The sequence below is a fragment of the Orussus abietinus genome, unplaced genomic scaffold, assembly GCF_000612105.2.
Source record: "Orussus abietinus isolate OABI.00-Male unplaced genomic scaffold, Oabi_2.0 scaffold45, whole genome shotgun sequence".
Taxonomy (NCBI): Eukaryota; Metazoa; Arthropoda; class Insecta; order Hymenoptera; family Orussidae; genus Orussus; species Orussus abietinus.
This window is the reverse complement of record NW_019394256.1, coordinates 695,147-715,138: the sequence shown is the minus strand read 5'-3', so window position 1 is coordinate 715,138 and position 19,992 is coordinate 695,147. Positions and strand designations below refer to the sequence as shown.

Genomic DNA, 19,992 nt, shown 5'->3' with positions numbered 1-19,992 from the left:
GTAATAATTCGACGTTTTAAGATATCAATATACCATTTGAATAACATTCGTTATATATCACGTTATTCCAGTGTTATGTAACTGTAACATAGTGTGTTTAGTGGGTATCAGTTTAATAGCGAATTGAGGTATTATATTTTTAATTGTATTATATTTTTAATTATATTATATTTTTAAATCAACAATCTCCGGCGTCGCCACTCATCTTCTTCTTTTTGTTTGCAGACACTCCATTGTCCACGCCATCTTGCACCACATAAGCATCGCAATAATCAAGACAAGAATGGAAACTGGCTGCTCTTCTTGCCAAGAAAATGAGAAAAAAAAAGAGAGAGGCTCGAGAGCATTGACTTACTTCTCTCGCCGCGAGCCATTTGAAATTCCACGAATATTCGTCGTCCCACCTAACCTAACTTTTCCATTTTAACCCCCTCCACCAGGAGCTTCTGCTCCGTCTGTTAAGTCGCCGAATTAGAATCGCCAGAAGCTCGGCGGTTCTTCGCATTCTCTCCTCGACCCTCTGTCGATCTACTTCAACTTCTTCGGTTTACTTCTGCTTCCCGATTCTGGGGGTTGGCTTGGTTCTTCGGCAGCCATCTTTGATTTCTGCAAAACTTCTTCGCCACGCCAAAGTGCTTCTAGCGTCATGGAGGTCGCCAAAGGTAAGAAAGAAATGATCCGACAATTTTTAATTAACTTGGGATATAAGATAGACACGCATAGAGCAACGTAAGATTTGGAAAAGTTAATTAAATTGAAAGTTCCAAGCCGATTAATTTGTTCACAACCGGTTGTCCTTCGACGAAATTGTGATATTTCATGACGGATGAGAATTTATGAAAAATAATAGGAAATAATAGTTTATGATTGTGCAATCAGATCGTTTGGAAGAACTTATTAGTTAAGATAGGGAACATGCATAGTGCAAAGTAAGATTTGGAAAAGTCGTGAATCAAATTAAAAGTTCAAGTCGATTAATTTGTTCAGAACCGATTCGATGATTACTTGTTCAATTTCATCACGGATGAGAGTTTATGAAAAATAACGGAAAAGAATAGTTTACAGTGCTTTAATCAGATCTTTTGGAACAAATTATTACTCTGAGTTACTGGAATTTCTTAAAAATGTTAAACAGAGTGAAACTCGCTTTATTAAACCTTACTTCGTATTATCGACGTAAACTGGCGGAACGAAGTCTCAAAATACAGGATGTAGGGATATGAAGAGATGAAGTATAATGTGCGAACTTTATGAAAAAAGAAGGGGTTCCACGGAAGCTGAAGGATTATATGGATTTTTTCTTAATAAAATAAGATTTTCTCCAAAACCACGTATCGCACTTTTGTTAGGGCATCGTGTATATTTCAATTTCACTTTCCTTATATTCTCTTAATAAAAAATTAATTAATTTACAATGCTAACCAGGAATATATAATTCCTACTGCATGCAATCGGATATAATGATGCGATACCACAATAATAACGTGATATCACTTTTTCTTTCTCAGTAAACGACTCAACGGCAAGTCTGATCGAACAGTCATCGAACATCTCCACAGCCATGAAGTCACAATCGGTGAAGTCATCGAAAACCGTTCAAAGTGTGCAAACAAAATCAGTAATCGAATCCTCGTCTTCGGTGAAATCAGTGACGTCATCGTCCGTCAGATCGCAAAGATCGTTGGAGGTGGAAGAATCGATCGAGTACACGGAGTAAATCTAAATTTCCCAATTAAATTGATCGACGCGTCTACGCATTATAGGTGTCCATATTTGCAGTTAAACATTCCTCCCCACAAAGACAATACGAAATGGCTAGATCACCAAGACAGATAAAAAATCACATCGAAAGGAAATATTTTTAATAAATTTCGTCTTCAACGCTGGACATTTCTGGCTGGATATTTTTGCCAGAATGTGGATTACTCCTCTCGTGAAATCCCGAATTACGAGCAAAACAAGTTCCAGTAAACGAGCCGAAGAAACGGGAAAAGAGGAGCTCCGAAATCCTGCACAAATGATTTATGCAGCAGCGATTAAATTTAACCTTCCTCTCCAGTAAACAAAACGTCGATCATCCCAAAGAATGACCGAAATATTTGGATTCATCCCAAGACGAAGGAGAACGAAGAGAAGGAAAGAGGTGAAAATTTAACTGCAAATCTCGACGCCATTGTGCTCTAAAGAAACTATAAGAGTTGAGATGGTTTCCATCCGTTCCTAAAATATCAACGGAGACGCTTTTGGACGAACCGAACCGCAGGAAGAGAAAAAAGGAAGAAGAAATGAAGGAAAGCGAACACTTTGGAATATCTCCATCAATTGGCCCTCTTCCAATCGTCATGGCTCCTCTTGGAGCGAGTCATTTTCTCTTTCATTTTGAAGAAACCTCGTTTTTTATAGACCGACTCTCGTGACCTAACTGTTATTAATAATATTACATTATAAGTAGGATATTTCTTTAATAAAATTCCAAGTAAAGAATCCTCGTCTCACCCCATTTCGTTTGAAATCGTGCCATTAAAGTACGATAGACTGTAAATAAAAAAAGGTGCTTTCATATTAATTAGAAAACGGGATGGTTTTCAAAATTGTAAGTCAGTGATATTACCAAGCGTCTATTTCTTCTTTTGTTATTTAAAGTAGGTATATTCCACTTTGGAAATTGATGCCTGCTTAAGAATTACGATTTGTGAAATGATTTGAAATAAACATATCGGCGTTGGATAAGCGTTTAGTATTAAAAAAGAAGCAGCAGCATTTTCTTTTTACTAATGTGTTGATTTTGAGGTAGAAAATCATTTACGTCATTGCTTTGACTGACAGACCTCTGAGATTGCAATTCATCTAATTTTATATATAGAAAGGAAAACGTCCCTAGAATTTCTTTTAACTCTTTGAATACGGAGCTCTTTCGACATATGGGCGCAATTCATCAAAGCGGGCAGACAATTTTGGACCAAACGTCCGACGCCGTTAGGCGCCTTTAGTGGTCAAAGGGTTAACAACTCTCCGACACGCTCTTAGTTTTTCGATTTTTTTTTTTTCATTCTCCAACTTAAATTTAGAAGCTGACAATTTCTTGTTGCATTGAAACCTAGCTAGGGTGTATCTAAAATAGATTTGAATTCATCTTTTTTTACTACAAAATTAAACAACGTTTTTATAGGACGAGGTTTATGCTTGTTGCAGGATATTCCGGCGATAAAAATGAAAAACTCTGAAACTCCGAGACGGTCGGTAAGGCGAAGCTAGAGAGGACTTGGGCTTTTCACAAGATTAAAATTTGTGAACCGAGGACATTTGCGAAATTGAAAAGACACCATTAGGCGTATAGGGGGTTTTATGGAAAGTGCAAGCACAGAAAAAGCACCTCTCAGGGATCCGTTCTTTTCCCTATTTTATTTTACAAACATCTTGATGGAGTCACAAGTCTCTTACGTTGGCATCTTCTCGTTTTAAAACGCGCTTACATTCTGTATAAAATAATGCATAAAATTAAATACTCGCACAAAGATCTTCCTGGGAAAGTTTTCGATTAATCATCACGACAGAAGGGGAACTAGACAAGGCTTTAATTGATTCCACTATGGTTTATCACTGTAATAATTACTATCATACCACTTTGATGCAGCAACTATATCAATGCAATTAGCCGCGTGTAATTAGTAAAGTTTGAATAGGCTGTAACATGATATACATATACAACGTAAATGCTCTTCCAGGTTCTAAATTGATGTTCACTCCCTTGCCGATACGGTGGGGTTGGATTTCTCAGAGGGTCATCAAACTAAACTTTGGAGTAATTAACTACAGATAACCAGTGTTTTGCTAAGTGTTTACATTGTTTTTTTCCTTTGTAAACCGTTTATATAATAAAACTGGGCTGAGTTTCAGGACAAATGCGTATACGTATCTATATACAGATAGTTCGCGCCTTCACAAATTAATTCGTTCTTCAATTTTCTCGGGGTAATTGACGTTGAATTACTCGGCGCTGCTGTATTTGGAATAAATTCCATCGACGTCAAATTTTCGACGTCAAAGAAGAGGGGAACGAAGGAAACGCCATTCGTCAGGGTCCTTTCGAGGATTGGTTTCATACGCGTGTATGATTCCTTTGGAGATTCCAGATCACCGAGCACAAGCACAGTAGGATTAAATAGGATAATATAACATATGTATTACAATTTTCTCGGGGTAATTGACGTTGAATGCTGTATTTCGAATAAAATCCATCGACGTCAAAATTTGAAAAGGGGAACGAAGGAAACGCCATTCGTCAGGGTCCTTTCGAGGATTGGTTTCATACGCGTGTATGATTCCTTCGGTAATTCCAGATCACCGAGCACAAGGGCGGCGTCTGGGCCTCCGGTCAGTCTCTGGGGTATCAGTGAAGGGTGGTTAAGGGAATAAGGGCTGACGTGAGGTCGCAGTTGGAAAGGCTGATGTTCCCCCGAACTCGGGCAACAAAGGTAGAAAGGAAAAAGTACTCTCATTCCTTCGGGTTAATACATTTTCCGCGGTCATGTCTCGGGAATCTTCGAATTTCCTCGCAGGCCGAAGAATAGTTTATATTTAAAAAATCGAATCCACGTTGAATCATTTTTCGCAGTATGATAATGAGACCGCATTATCGACAGGGATGGACGGCTGGATTTTGTTCGAAGGAAGTTTATGGGTTCTTTTTTAGGAATCGCATTTTCTTATTTTTGGGTTTTTTAGCTCTCTTCGGGGTTGGCAGATCTCTCGGAGAGGTGTTCAATGGTTTCGGGGCCACTTCAGGACCGAGCTCAATACGCACGACCTCCGAGCACGCTCTTCATTTATTACATTTTCTCTTACGAACCCTACCGTATATCACACTCCCTTTCTGCTACCCCTCGATCGATCCTTCACCATTCCATTTCGATATTTCTTCATCTGAACCCTTTTCTTTAAAATTGAGATAAAGTTTGTTAACGAAACTAACGGCAGTCGCTATTTTTGTCACGGCTGGTATCGGAGATATTACCTTTCTATGAGTTTATTACATTATTATTTACCGCTTTTATATTATTAATATGTATGCTAACCCCTCGGTCGATCGTCCATCATTCGCTTTCAATATTTCTCTATTTGAACCTTTTTATTTAAAATTGAGATAAACTTTATTAACGATACTTACGACTGTTGGTACTCTTTACCACGGATTAGTAATACTAATCGTACACATTAGTTTGAATTTATTATATTATTATTAATTATTACCTAAGTAGTGTGCCAATAAATAGAATTAAGGAAACATGAATTTTCTATAAAATGTTGTGCATTTTAACTTGAGTGCATGAACTCGTTACACGTTTGCAAGATGAAAATGACTATACCATTACTGTTGGTGGTACTGCTCCATAAAGCCTTCGACATTTCTACCTACTTTGCATGGACTTAAGTTTTTTAATAATCTCCATCCTTAATTTCGGCAGAACGGCAAAGGTTAATTTCAGATGGGACGAATTTAATTAAATCTTAGTATGTCGAGGGAAACATTCTGCGAACCCGTGTCGCCGGCCTGTTCCATTAAACCGAGACGTTTATACATATCGTACAACGATGATACCATTATCCTCGAAGAATGTGCGAAATTAATGAAACTGAACAATAATTAAAGGGCTCGTTTCTAGAATACCTGGGATTTTCGAATTGGAACACATTGAGTCCATGTTTTGGAAGAACATAACTTAAAACTAAATAGTAATAATATTCTCCAGCGAATCGAGTTAATAATTACTGTGCATAAATGTGAGTAAGGAAAAGCCAATGTGTATAGAACAAATAATTAAACCTTTATCTTAAACCCTTCATGACCGACGTTACATTTACTTCTTTCGAGTTAATAATTACTGTGCATAAATGTGAGTAAGGAAAAGCCAATGTGTATAGAACAAATAATTAAACCTTTATCTTAAACCCTTCATGACCGACGTTACATTTACTTCTTTCGAGTTAATAATTACTGTGCATAAATGTGAGTAAGGAAAAGCCAATGTGTATAAAACAAATAATTAAACCTTTATCTTAAACCCTTCACGACCGACGTTACATTTACTTCTTTCGATTTATTTAATCCAGACACACTTATATTCTCTTTGTACGCTTTTTAACATTTGAAAACCTTCATGAACAATTTTCAATATCTATACTAAATTATCCAATAGGCTTTAAATGTATAAATTAAAAGTTTTTTCAAACAACGATCGAAATAATTACGAAGAGTATTTGAGTTACAAATTTCTCTTGTGCCCTGAGAGACTCAAGAGGAGTCACGGACGTTTAATGAAAGTAATAATTACTTATTTCTTCCCATTTAGTGGATATCGTACAAATTTTTATTTCCTCGTCACATTCGGAAGATTCATGTCAAGGATGTAAAATCGATCCGAGTTGAGTATTGTTATTGTCGCGTAGCAATAAACCAGTTAACAATGCGACCACCACGTCCTAGGGTCCGTTTACGACTCCATTTCGCGAAACTATCGGAATTTAACAATCGATGTCACGATTCGCGTGATCCCTAGTGTCTCTTGGCACAGTTTCACGACTTCAAGTGCAATGTATTACTCCCCCAATCTATCGTTACTACGTATCATTACTTAGTAAAGCCTCAGAAGAGAGTTCCTCTCCCTTCCTAGACCTCCATTTCCCTTGTATTTGCAGCATCCCAGAGATCATCCTGCGCGGAAAAAAAGGCATTTGCAATTTTAGCAAAGGACAGAATTACTGATAAAACTCTTACTACAGGAATGATCGTACCAACAGCAACAAAATTTGCAATCACATCGAATCTAGACTTAACCATTGAAGAGTTCCCTCTTGAGAAAATATTTGCTAAATTAGCAAATGATCAGATCAATTTAACTTAAAAATGTAAAACGTACAATTAGTTTAATTTATTTAAAGTTTGATTTATCTAAAAATGTATCAAGACAAGCAACACTTCTTTATACGACTTCAGTTGAAAAATGCCAAATATAAATTTTCCAGAAAGAGGCAATTTTAAAATATGAACCGCGACGAAGAAATACAAGCTTGGAATATATTTATATATTCAGTCAAAATGAAACGTACCTATATAAACATTCCTAAATGTTCGCAGCGAAGCCATATTGTCAATGTTTCATTGAAACGGAGTTCCTAAACAATGAACATTTTACGTCGGACTTAAAACGAGATCAAAACCGTGAATTGCACGAAATATTTCACGGGATGCAGAGGAAGTGCACGCATACAAATTTATCGACTGCCATTTACCACAGGAGGTACAAAGAAAATTGTTTATTCCAGGTGATTGATTTCGCTGGTTACGATCCAGGTTAGAAAAGGAGGAAAAACTTCGGGAAAGAAAGGTCCCTCCAATGGTCGCCGAAAATGGGGGACGATGGGAGGAAAAGTCTCCCCTATTCCGGGACGTTGGTTAAAATGGTAATATGGTAATATGGTAATATAGTAATAGTCTAGATGGCGGAGGTCGAGACGGGTCAAAGAATCGAGTTTCTAGACAGAGACGATACTGTCGGGGTGTCCAATCCTGCTGATCTTTGTCAGGTCCATTCGAATCGAGTCTATTCGGGTCGACAAGAACATGTTACGGTCAATACAGGGCTCGCTGAATTGAATGTAAAGTGGACAGACGAGCATTACTCCTGAAGCACATGATCTGCAGACAAAGGAGCCGAAAAGTTGACTGGACATTGTATGATCGGTTTCTACCGATTGATACACTGTTAGAAATATTCATAATGTTAGATGCACTATTAATATATAAGGTTGTAGTAGAATTCAATGTAAAGTGAACAGACGAGCATGACTCCTGGAGCACATGATCTGCAGACAAAGGAGCCGAAAAGTTGACTGGACATTGTATAATCAGTTTCTACCGATTGATACATTGTTAGAAATATTCATAATGTTAGATGCACTTTTAGTATGTAAGGTTGTAGTAGAATTGAATGTAAAGTGGACAGACGAGCATTACTCCTGAAGCACATGATCTGCAGACAAAGGAGCCGAAAAGTTGACTGGGCATTGTATAATCAGTTTCTACCGATTGATACTCTATTAAAAATATTCATAATATTAAACGCACTTTTAGTATACAAGGTTGTAATAGAATTGTAAATGTTAGGTCCTGAAAGTAAATTAGTATACATTTATTACGAGCCTCTAAATAAACTTATAATTTAACGACGTGTCATGTTATAATTTTGTGAAATTGCGTAGGAAAATTAATACACTTGTGTACTGAATTTTTGTAACACTTTTTATAGACTTATCGCAAATATATTTTATAAACTTAGTGTACCGTGTTTGAAGAAAATTTCTAGCGAAAGTATTATCAAATTATATTTTTTTTAACAGGGTACGTGTTATTAATTCCCTACGAATAACCTTCGATTTATGTAAACTTATCCAAATACAAAAAAGTTGACTCGACACTGTATCGCCAGCGTGTACAGAATTACGCTTAATTATTAATTCCGTACAAATAACGTTCCGTGTATAAAAACTTAACCAAGTACACTTAACTCAATCCAATCAATTGTAGAAATAGATCAAATTGCTCCCCCTTCGTAAAAAACTCACTATTGATCAGAATTACAGAATTTTCATATCATTCAAAACTTCAAGTAAATGTTTTAAATGTCACGATAGACTTTGTTTCACGTATGAACAAAGTACGTTTGTCAAAAAATGTATATAATTTTGCTCAAAACCGTATGACTGAAAATCTAGAATTATTATATGCCTAATCATTGCATTGTTTCATGACGCGGAATCACAAAACAGATATCGTAATTTCACGTGGTAACTTAAATTTCTCGAGGTTTACGGTTCAGTTTAATAATAACATTACATCCCCCTCAATTTGTCCGATTGTCGAAGCGTTGTAATGAATTTCAACAAAAGGCGGAAGGGAACAAACAGGACATTTCGTTGATCTTCCACCGAGTTAAAGGAGTTTTTCTTCGTCGATGAGAAGCTGATTAAATGTCAAAAATGTTTTAACGGGTTGGCTGTTTGCACCGAGGAGCCGACTTTGACTACAAAAAGCTAAAAAGCAGAAAGGCGAATTCAATCGGTTCCTAATAAGCCTCTTCTCCGAAGTCGGGCCAAGAATTACGCAGAGATTACCTCGTTAAATACTTTGTATATCGATCGAGAAGTCTGAAAGTATGCCCGGTAAAAACTTCCCTGGCGGTAGAAAGTGGTCCCTTAACTTTCAAGTGTTGGCCATGATAAGAGTAAAAAAGTTCTTCCAATTAACTCGGCGGAAAGTTCACCGGGTCGTCTTTCGCAAAGTTTCGCCGGCATCTCCATTAAGGCGTGTGTTTATTAAATATTATATTCTTATTTCTCCCCCAGGGGACAGAGAAATGATTACGAAAATCTGCGAAAGATGCGATTACCAAAAACATCAGCCAAGGTAAACTAACTATGAAAATATAATAAAGACGAAGAAAATCCAACTGATAAATTTTAAACAGTCACAGCGCGTACCAAAACCATCCACGTTTAATTATTCTGTATCGGAGTTCGCCAATAACCTCTGAAATTGAAGATATTAATATTTACCTCATCAACGTACCGAATTCTCGTATAAGAAACTCGGTCGCCTGTGCTCATACATATTTATGTGTGTGCTTGGTGCGAAACTCTGTCGAGTTTCGGTATCTATTCAAGATTCAACGCTATGGAACCGTCATCGCGAAGTCAAATGTTTGTTTCTCCATTCAGTAAATGTTAACGTGCGTATTAAAACGTCGCATACACCCGACTTTTTCCGCTGAAATGAGTTATAAGCAAGAATAATCGTTTTTTTACAAAGCGTGGCGTGTAACTTTCAAGAGTCCCTTGTTATATAGCTTTACTCCGTTATGGGAAATCGTAAATATTTTGAGCCCCTCCTCGATACCGAGAGAAATAAATTACGGTCCTTATTCGCGAGCAGGTGTACGAAAATATCGATTGTACGCTCAGCAGTGCTTGAGTATAATGAGAAATAAATTACAGGGGATTTTTTCACGTCAGGGGAAGGTGAGATTGGTACCGTTTGATCCATGCGGTGCAAGCTTAAAAGATTTATTGATAACTTCAATACCAGACTGGGTCGAACGACGTATTTTATATCCTCTTCGAGGCGAATCATTTAGAAACCTTTTTCAGACACGTTTCATAACCTTTAAAAGATTTTATTAGTTCCCCAAATATCTGAGGATGAAATATCAATTTTAAAAATTCAACTTCACTTTCTTTTTCAATTCGTACATATCACGATCTGTTTATTTTCCGTATAACCGCGCATTTCTGTCAACCATCGTTTGTCACGAGAGAATCTGCAAATTTACACAAATCTGATAAAATCAATATTTCACTAATTGATCTACCTCGGCATTTTGAGTTGTTTGACATTTCGTATTTGACTTTGGGCACTGATAGTTATCTTGAAATGGGTGAATCGATTTTCCTCTACACATGTAAAAATAACGAGGGAAGTGATTCCAATTTTCCACGCCATTACAAGTACATTCTGCATAAAGATACTAGAATTAAAGTAAAGAGGAAGTACAAGTGTCCCTCAATTTACGCGGAATGTCCGCTCCACGTGGATTCGTTTTACGCGAATGAAAATCCCGTCGCATAAAGTCTGTCCGTACAAAAGAAAACATATTGGAAACAAAAGCCAGTACATATAAGTTTTAGATATACGTCCCTTGTAGCATAGAATAATTTCTAAATATTTCTTTGTGATCTTTGCTAAATATCTCAAGCGACAGATTTTTTAAGATTTCTTGTACATTTCATTCGAAAATATCTGAAATATTTGTTGAAAATCTCAATGACATATTTACTTTCAATAATTTATAAACATATATAAAAATATATTTTTTACTTCACGACTATTATCAGACACTTCATTTGGTATCAAAAAACACGAGAAATTTTTCTAATACTTTCGTTCCGCTATTTCATTATGGGAGCAAAACATGCGATTTTGATTTTAAACATTTTTAAAATGATTATAATGTATTCGGCAGATAATATTAAAAAAAAAAAATACTTGTATTAAAATTAAACGAAATGTTTTGTATATCTAGTAGGAAAATATTATGAAAACACATGGAAGTAATATTATATAAATATTATAAAGGTAATATTCTAAAGTACACGTCTTGCAAATATTTCAAATGCCTGATAAATATTTACAAAATGTACGATATTCGTTAAATATATAGACAATATAGGAGAAATATTTTGTGCTACTAGGGGTATTTATTTCAAATAGCTTAAGAAGGAAATAATAATGACGCTTCAGAACCGCGTAAAAATTGTGTCGTAATTTACCGCGTAAAAAAAGTGTGGTGTAAATAGAAGGAGGGGTGTATATCTAGGAAGCGTTACCCAGAAAAGGATAGAAATTCTTTAAAGAGATTACCAATGACGACGAATTAAAGGGAAAAGGAAAAGTACGCAAAAAGGAAACCCGTGTGTCTGATTTCATGTCGTCATTGGTATTTCGCTTTTCCATTTGTCCTGTCATTCCAAAGTTTGGAAACCCTGGGATTGTCCTTTTCAGGGGGATCGAAAAGTTTTCCGTAATTCATGCCGGTCTTCTATCTTACAGCTATCTCCTAAGCATTATCTACCTTTTTTTCCCCTCGACGGAGGAAATTCAAGAATCTCTTAAGGCGACAGGGCTAATTCAATTACTGCCGCTCTTAACGAGTCCCCACAAACCTTGGCAGGAGCAAACTCGATTATCAAACTTTTCGGCCTGTCCTAATTCCACTTTCTCCCTTCTGACTTTCTTCTTACGTCTCTTTTCCTCCCTTTGTCTTTTATCGCCTTTCCCTTTCCTCGATAGCCAAAATTTCAGCTCAGCGAATTTTCTCCACACACACACATATGTATATCTATGTGTTTTTAAAATTCATTGTTAATTCGAATGTCAAATGAATAAATAATCAAAATGATAACGGGGACCTTCTTAATGTTTCATGAGTGGATTTACGATTTTTCCACAAATTTTTACTTTCTGTCGGACCTGCTAGAAAGTTCATAATTTTATTTATCCGGCGCTAATCTTAAAATTAATGTGGCCGATGTTTGTAATACAGCAGGGCTCATATTTTTCCTTGAAACAAGAAATTCTATCCTGAAACTCGAGTCCTGAGGAAAGCTCCGGGGAAAGCCAAATAATAGAAATGGGAAACGAAGACCAATCGGCAAATTGGGAGCTTTATTATGTATACGGTAAAATCAAACACGAGTAATTTTCAAAATTTTTAATTTAATGTTTATGTATGGTATATCGGCTATTGTTTAAATCCCCACCTGCATAATGCTCTCTGTTGAGTTTCACAGTATGAAATCGATATTTATAAACGTTATATAGCAGGGTCGTAAACATCGCAGAGTTTATGCGCACTGAAATTTCGTAAAAAATTAATATCCTCAAATTGACGATCAAAAACGGGATGTCCATTTAATCCAGGGTCTACTCATTCAGAAATTAGTGAAAATAATTTCTTTCTTTGAGAGCCGATTGCCTTTTGATTTCATATGATAGACAACAGTGCGATTTGATAACAAGTGACGTTCAGCCTTAAATTTCTGATCTGGTGATTTCCATCAATTTTCTGCGATTTCTGCTTGCGATTACTGGATGATTTCCACACGATTTCGAGTGTTAAAATCTATGATTTCTTTAGTGAATACCCCCTCGAATTTAATTTCATCAAATTGTACTTACCTACTGCTGTTAACGGAAGTGTTGCTTCTGCTGCGTCTTGAGATAATGGAGTCGCCACGATTGACGACACCTTTGTGGGTAATACTGAAAGCCCTCAGTCTGTACAAATCGTCACCAGCTCTTGGATTGTATGCCTTCTCCGGTAAACTGTGTACTCGAGGTCTGATATGATCCGGGACTGCAATGATAATGGAATTTATTATTTAACGATAACCTTCCTGCGACTACGATAAATTTGATTTCAAGGTGCGGCGAAAATTCTACCAATTTATAATTATTTTAGCCCGACACGACTGCCTCATAAATTAACGAATCGACCTCACTGGCCGGTTAACATTTATTACACTAGTAATAACTTTCAGAAGGCAAAAGTACAAGGAAAGCTCGAAATTCATTCCCTTTACCTCAATGCAATTTTCTATTAGTTCTTGTGGATAGGATAACCTACAAGAAGCACTACTTGTGTATTACTGTAGTTAATTACTGGCCAACTACTTTTTCTGGTAAACTGTGTCCTCGAGGTCTGATACAGTCCGGGAGTGTAACGATAATATAAATTAATATTTAATAATAATCTTCCTACGTCTAGAACGGATCCTATTTCGAGGTGCAGCGAAAATTCTAGCCATTACGTAACTATTTTAGCTGAACACGACTCATTATCTAACGACTCAATTACTAGGTAATATTTATTGGACAAGTAGTAACATTTGAGAGACAAAATTGTAACGAATGCAGAAAATTGCTTCCTTTGGCCTCGGTACATTTCTTTTCGTGCCATTTTTAAGGCACTTTGGGAAACCGCTGAAATTTTCGCCGCATTTTTTACAATACAACGAAAATCCAAGATCTCTTGGAATCGATTCTACGGCCACTTTCTGTGGAATCAATCATAGAAGTTATGTCTCCTTATATTATTTCGTGTATCTAGTGCCAATAAATTATTAAGGTGATATGAATATAGCATATGAGGGTCTCGTTTGTGAAACTTTTTTCCAAAATGGGTGTACCGAATCGTTTGAAATTTGACCACCTGAATATGGGAACCCTAAACAAAATCCAGACACCCGAGAAATTTCAATGCTTCTTAATTTGTTTATTAACATTTTTTAAACTTGTGTACAAAAAATTAAATGTCATGGTTGTCAGGATCTTTATTGGGGACTCCATAATCACGTGGCAAAATTTCGAATGATTCGGTGCACCCAATTTAAATAAAAGTTTCATGCACGATCTTCAGAAGCCACTTTCATATCACCTTAAGGGCTGTACAATGTTCCTTTTTTATAGTGCGATAAGATGGAAATATATGCATGGTACATGTGAAATATGCGACACGTGGTTTATCTCTATTAATAATATACAATTACATTAACACGGTAATAGATTCTGGTCCCGCCTCATCGATCTTAATAAAGTAACCTTAATTAGGAATCTATGGTCCTATCTGAAGCCCAAGGAGCAGGCTCATGGACCCTCGATGGTCGATCATAAATTTCCCCTTAGGAGGGGAATACTCAAAAAACTTAATTGATGTTTGCCTGTCGAGTGCCTGTCGCCAAAAAATCCATGCCACTGATTAATCATTTCCTGACGGAGATGCTCTAAAAAACGTCTCCTGGCTCCGTCAGTATTCTTTAAAAAAAGGGTCTGAAGAAGTCCAAAATGGATGAACGTTCCGCAGGATATCTGAACAACTCCATTTTAACCTTGACTTCCTAACCATAGCTTCTCACTAATCTCTTCGGGATCGTTTGAAAAGGATATTCGGCGGCTGGGGTCCAGATCACCATCATCATCTGTTACTAGGAGATACCGTAATGTCGAGGAACATTACGTACATGCTTGTACATTATTTTGAGGTCCATATTGAGTGTGTACTCTTCAAGACATCCCGGCAACTCCGTTTTGACCTAGATATCTCAGGTATCGTTTTTCGCTTTACTCCTTTGGATAGAATGAAGACGATTTTTGACGGTAAATTTCTACATCACCATCTCTCGTATTCAAAATGTCCCTTAACGAGAAAAGGCATCATGGGCATGTACAATATTTGGAGGTCTGAAGTAGATATGAACTCTTCATGTTGAAAAAGGCATCATATGCATGTACAATATTTGGAGGTCCGAAGTAGATATGAACTCTTCAGGATGTTTCAGCGATTCCATTTTTATCTAGATCTCCCAGGCATAACTTTTCGTTATTCTTTTCCGGGTCGTATAAGGACGATTTTCAATGGGTAAATAAAGTCCTCAATGGAATCAAGGTGATCATTATTTACGTCCAAGATGTCCTTTAATGTGGCGTAGCATTACGTGTATGATCAATATTTTGAAGTTCAAAATAAATGTTCCCTCACTAGAACGCCTCATCGACTCCATTTGGTTTTAGATCTCCTAGATACAACCTTTCGCCATATACAACCTCTTCTGGGCCGTACAAGGACGATGTTTAATGATGGGATTTCAAATGATCCACCTTCGCGCCCAGAGTGCCTCAAAACGTGAAAAAGCCTCATGTGTACGTCCAACATTTTGAAGTTCAAAATGGGTATGTACCCTTCAGGTAGTCTTATAGACTATGTTTTTACCTAGATCTCCTACACATAGGACTTATGTCATTCTCTTCTAGGTCCGATAAGTACGCCATTCAATAATGGGATTCCAGATCATCCACATCCGCGTTCAGTGTCCCATAACGTGGAAAAGTATTACATGTACATCCAATATTTCAAGGTTCGAAATCGATACGTACTCCTCGGGATGCCTCATCGACGTCATTTTGATCTCGACTTCCCAGCTATAGTTTCACGTTTCCTCTTCAGGGTTGCAGACAACTTTCGATACCGGAACTCCAGATCGCATCATGTCTGCTTGCAAGGTGTTCCGCAACATCGAAAAGTCCCACAGGTACACATGCCCAGAGATCCACACAAATAACACACACCACGTCAAGGGACCTAGGCCAAGAGGTCGATAGACGAAGCTTCCTCGACGTGCAGCTTTTATCTCGGTCTCGGTGGGCCCTTAAGGCCTGACAGCGTATTCTCCTGGGGCCGATTTCTACTCTTTACATCCCCAAGGATATAGGGATCCCTTCGAGGACTTTCCTGCTGGACCAGTCTTCTCATCTTCTTGACTGAAAATGTTGGCTCTATCGACTTTCTCGACGGCCAAACCCTAGCAGCGGGATATTGTCTCCTATCGTCAAATTCCCCCGGATTTTTTATCACTTTAAGTATACGCACGCGGAGACAAAAATTCGACAAAAATAGTGTTAATCATTCACTGAGAAAAAGAATCTGTTAAACTTACAAAAAAGTATGTATAATGATTTTATCCATTGAAATAACAACGGCAGATTATTTCCGTCAGAGTTACGACGAAGCTTTCTTTACTCAAAACCGTAAAAAGTGCAGATAAATATCTATAACAATTGCGCAAATTTCGAGCTTTAAAACCACTCAGAAAGTTTTGTTTAAAGACGATGACGAATTTGCCCGCAGTCACGTCAGGAAGCGGTTTTGAATGCGATTTTTGCATCCGGTGACATTTTTATCCCGCTGGGTATTTTTTATGTCATGTGATACTATGTTTTTATGATTCGATGGTGGAGAAATTTTCCAGGGAAATAGCAGAACATTCGTTCGTTCATTCGATCGGCGAAGCAGGAAATCGACATTGGGATTCTCGAAAAAGGGGTAGATAATATAGACAGTTGATTCGGACGGTTGATTAACCTATCAGACAGTTGATTAAACCACCTCGTTGTTTTCGTCGTTTTCTCGGCTCGCCATTTTCCGGCTCGTCCGGAGCGTTTTTAATTGACATTTCCATTTTACTGGACATACTCGCGAGCTAACGTTTTCTCAACTCGAAGTTTATTTAGTCCCTCCGGAAATATCAGTCAGTCAAAATTGGAGGTCGAAATTCTACCAGCGTGGAAATATTACAAATTACCCCCCACCCTCAATATACGCGACACTTTTCTCACTTTAAATTATAACACCATTTATGCGGTAATTTTTATTCGCGATCTTAATTTACGCCGTCGGAAAATATATTTTTCTAAAAGTTTTATAGTAGCAACTGTGATATCGAATGAAATGTACTTTTGTCTTTGATACGTCATTATTTTTTTTGTTAAGCTATTTGAAATAGATATGTATTTTTTAAACTTATATGTACTAACTTTTATTTCCAATATATTTTTTTTTGTACCGACAGACTTTACGGGATTTTCATTCGCGTAAAACTAATCCACGTGGAACGGATACTCCGCGTAAATTAATGCGTAAATTAATTGAGGGATGAAAGGGATGCATATATAATGTAAAATTTGATGTAAGATGTTTATTTTGATGGTCTGTAGAAAACTGGAAGATTTTGAGGGCAGTTAGTGCTTTCGCTGCCGTAGTTCACTTTATTTGACATGAAACCGTACTGATACGAGCTAATAATGTTTAACGATTGGCTTTAACGCCTGACGTTCAATTTATCGTTTAATGTCGACGTCGTCGTAAACATTTTACAGGTTCACTGAACTTAATGAAGACTCGCCTCTAAGGAGCGGGGAAATATCGACTAAACATTACATGTTCTTTTGCTATGCCCGTCTGAATTCGACCGACAAATCTCGGTTGTAAAATGAGAGAAAAAATTTAAACAACGCCCTAAAAAGAAACAGTGAGTAATAATCGCTTGCAATTCCTTCAGCATTAATTGAATTAATAATAATGTCCACTTCCTACAGTTTCGAATATTTTCAATTTTTGATACTATACTTCTAATGTAACGTACCTTAATGCAAGAGTCTCAAATAATGTTTATTAGGAAACTGATGCAAAACTTTACAATAACAATAACATTACATGTATCAATGCAAGTCTCTACGTTAATAACTCATTTCCACAAATTATTTTTGGATCGCTTTAACTGAAATTAACGCGGGTAGCATTTTTAATCGACACGTGAGTTAATTTAATTTCACCCCGATAGTAATATATTTAAAATATCTTAATATACAGAAAATGTCGGACATTAATAAATGTTCAAAAATTTCAAATTCTTCCGCAGTAGTAGAAGAATTTCGTTTTTTCAATTCCTCATTATTCTGTACTGCTGTAATGTGTTTGTCACCCAAGTGACTTGTTTCCTCGTTACATCCTTGGTATTGAAATTTAATTACTACCTCCTGTCTTTCCGAATTTAGGTACTTGATAAGATTAACTGACATTGCGAAGAATTACAGAGCCAGTTTGAAATTCTAATAGCCAACCAATTCGCTAATGCACCGAATTTACGGGAGATTTCTTTCCCCATGGGGAATTTTCTTTCCGCCTCGATGAAGTACAAATTGCTCGTGAGAGCAATGGGTAATTAATCATTAAATCAACGTCCGGGGAAACATTTCATGAAATATAGAAGTCCGCTCCGAGTGGTCTGAAAATGAAGCACCTGTTGATACGCAACATGACAAACATGGGGCGTTTGATTCCATTGTTGCTTTATCATTTATTTAAATATACGGGAAAGGGAGTGCCGATTTTTTATCATTTCTACTTGTTTATTCAGCCGGTAGACTATTAATAGATTTGCGCCCAAAACCCTGAGGGTCGAAGAGGGTTCTGAATAATTGAACGCATTCGACGATGTGTTGGGATGAAAATAGAAACCCTTATTTTCGCCGTAGAGAATATATTCGTTAAATTGAAAAATTTTTATTCTAATAAATTTTCGTGTATTTAATTACATTCTGTAATATCTGCTCCATTACCCTGTCGAAAATGTTTCTAAATTTAATTCAGTTTCAATGTACACAGTTGTACAATAACGACAATGATGATTTAAATTAGAATGCAATGTTTGTTAACTTATGAACAAGTTCCTAATCTCCTGACGTTTTATCGGAGATTGTTTAAATCATGTTGTGAAATTAAAAGACGTGTATGTTAAATACATCTACGAATGTGTTATAACATTAACACATGTAGTGAAATTACGCGGTAGAAAAAAGGAAGGTTAGTTCTCTAATTCTTCGCATAGAAAAATATAAGAATTCAAGGTATCAATAATGAATGAAAAAAAGCCGCAGGTCATGGAGCGCGTTTTCAAATATTTCACAATTCAGGAATTTCTATTCAAAATGAGAAATATCCTCGTAAATTTCCATCAAAATCGCATGCATAGATAACCTCTTTTATGAAGTATGCACGATTAACAAAGCAACCGTAGATTGTACTTAAATTGCGCACGGAATGAATAAGTTGTGTCGTTAGCTTTGACTTCATAAAACCGAGGTGCGAAGGGGCAATGCATCAATGCAAGCACTTGCATGCAAATGTTTACTTAAGCTCGTATAAATCACAGTTTCTATTGTCAATGGGGGCGCCACCGTCGTTCTCCGCCCATTTCTGGGCGAATAAGGGGCGCGATTAATGGTTCTACATTTTCCAAGAGTCCATAAATTGCGACGATAAAAGGCATCCGAAAATCCATTCCACGGAATTGTAAAGCATGTACGTAAAATAAAAAAAAAATAAAAAAGTTTCGTTTCAATGAATATATTCACAGACTCCGAAAGTAATATCCGTAAAATATTCATGGTATATCCGTGATTACTCTATTTATATATTTTCAGAAATCAATTTTTTTTTTAAGTCAAAATAGTAAAATAGAGATCGCACGTCTGGCATGCAACAATAATGAAACAATGAATTTAAATGAACAGGTCTACAGGTTACGAAAACCATCGAATATCGACTATTACTCCACCTTTTCATTCCTTTTTTGAATTGAATTCCTGTCATCACAATCGTATAAAAATTCCAAGGAACACATTCGACGATTATTTAATTTCCAGTGAATCTCATTCGATACACGTCACTTGGCCCTAAATTTGCGGGCGCGAAAGTCATTCAAAAATTCATACATCCCATGGAATTATGAAACGCAAATGAAGAATATATAAAAAAAAATTCATTTGAATTAACAAGTCTCCGATTTACGAAAACCATGGAGCATCGACTATTACTCCATCTTCCCATCCCTTTTTTGAATGAAATTCCTGTCATCATAATCGTATAAAAATTAGAAAAAACGCAGTAGACGGTTATTTGCAGTGAATCTCTTGTTCGATGCACGTCATTTGCCCTAACGACTGTAAAGCCAGACTGGGAGTCTGTCGAATTCGGATTTCCTAAA

At 36.7% G+C, this 19,992-nt stretch overlaps 1 protein-coding gene across 2 annotated transcripts in view; it reads right to left on the bottom strand.

Annotated features, from left to right (window-relative positions):
* Positions 1–19,992, bottom strand: part of LOC105694415 — a 67,421-nt gene that overhangs the window by 27,996 nt on the left and 19,433 nt on the right. For both annotated transcript variants that reach the window (XM_012415057.2, XM_012415058.2), the window contains one exon: positions 12,791–12,968. In XM_012415057.2, coding sequence (XP_012270480.1) covers positions 12,791–12,968 — 178 coding nt within the window. The remainder of the gene's footprint in view (positions 1–12,790; positions 12,969–19,992) is intronic.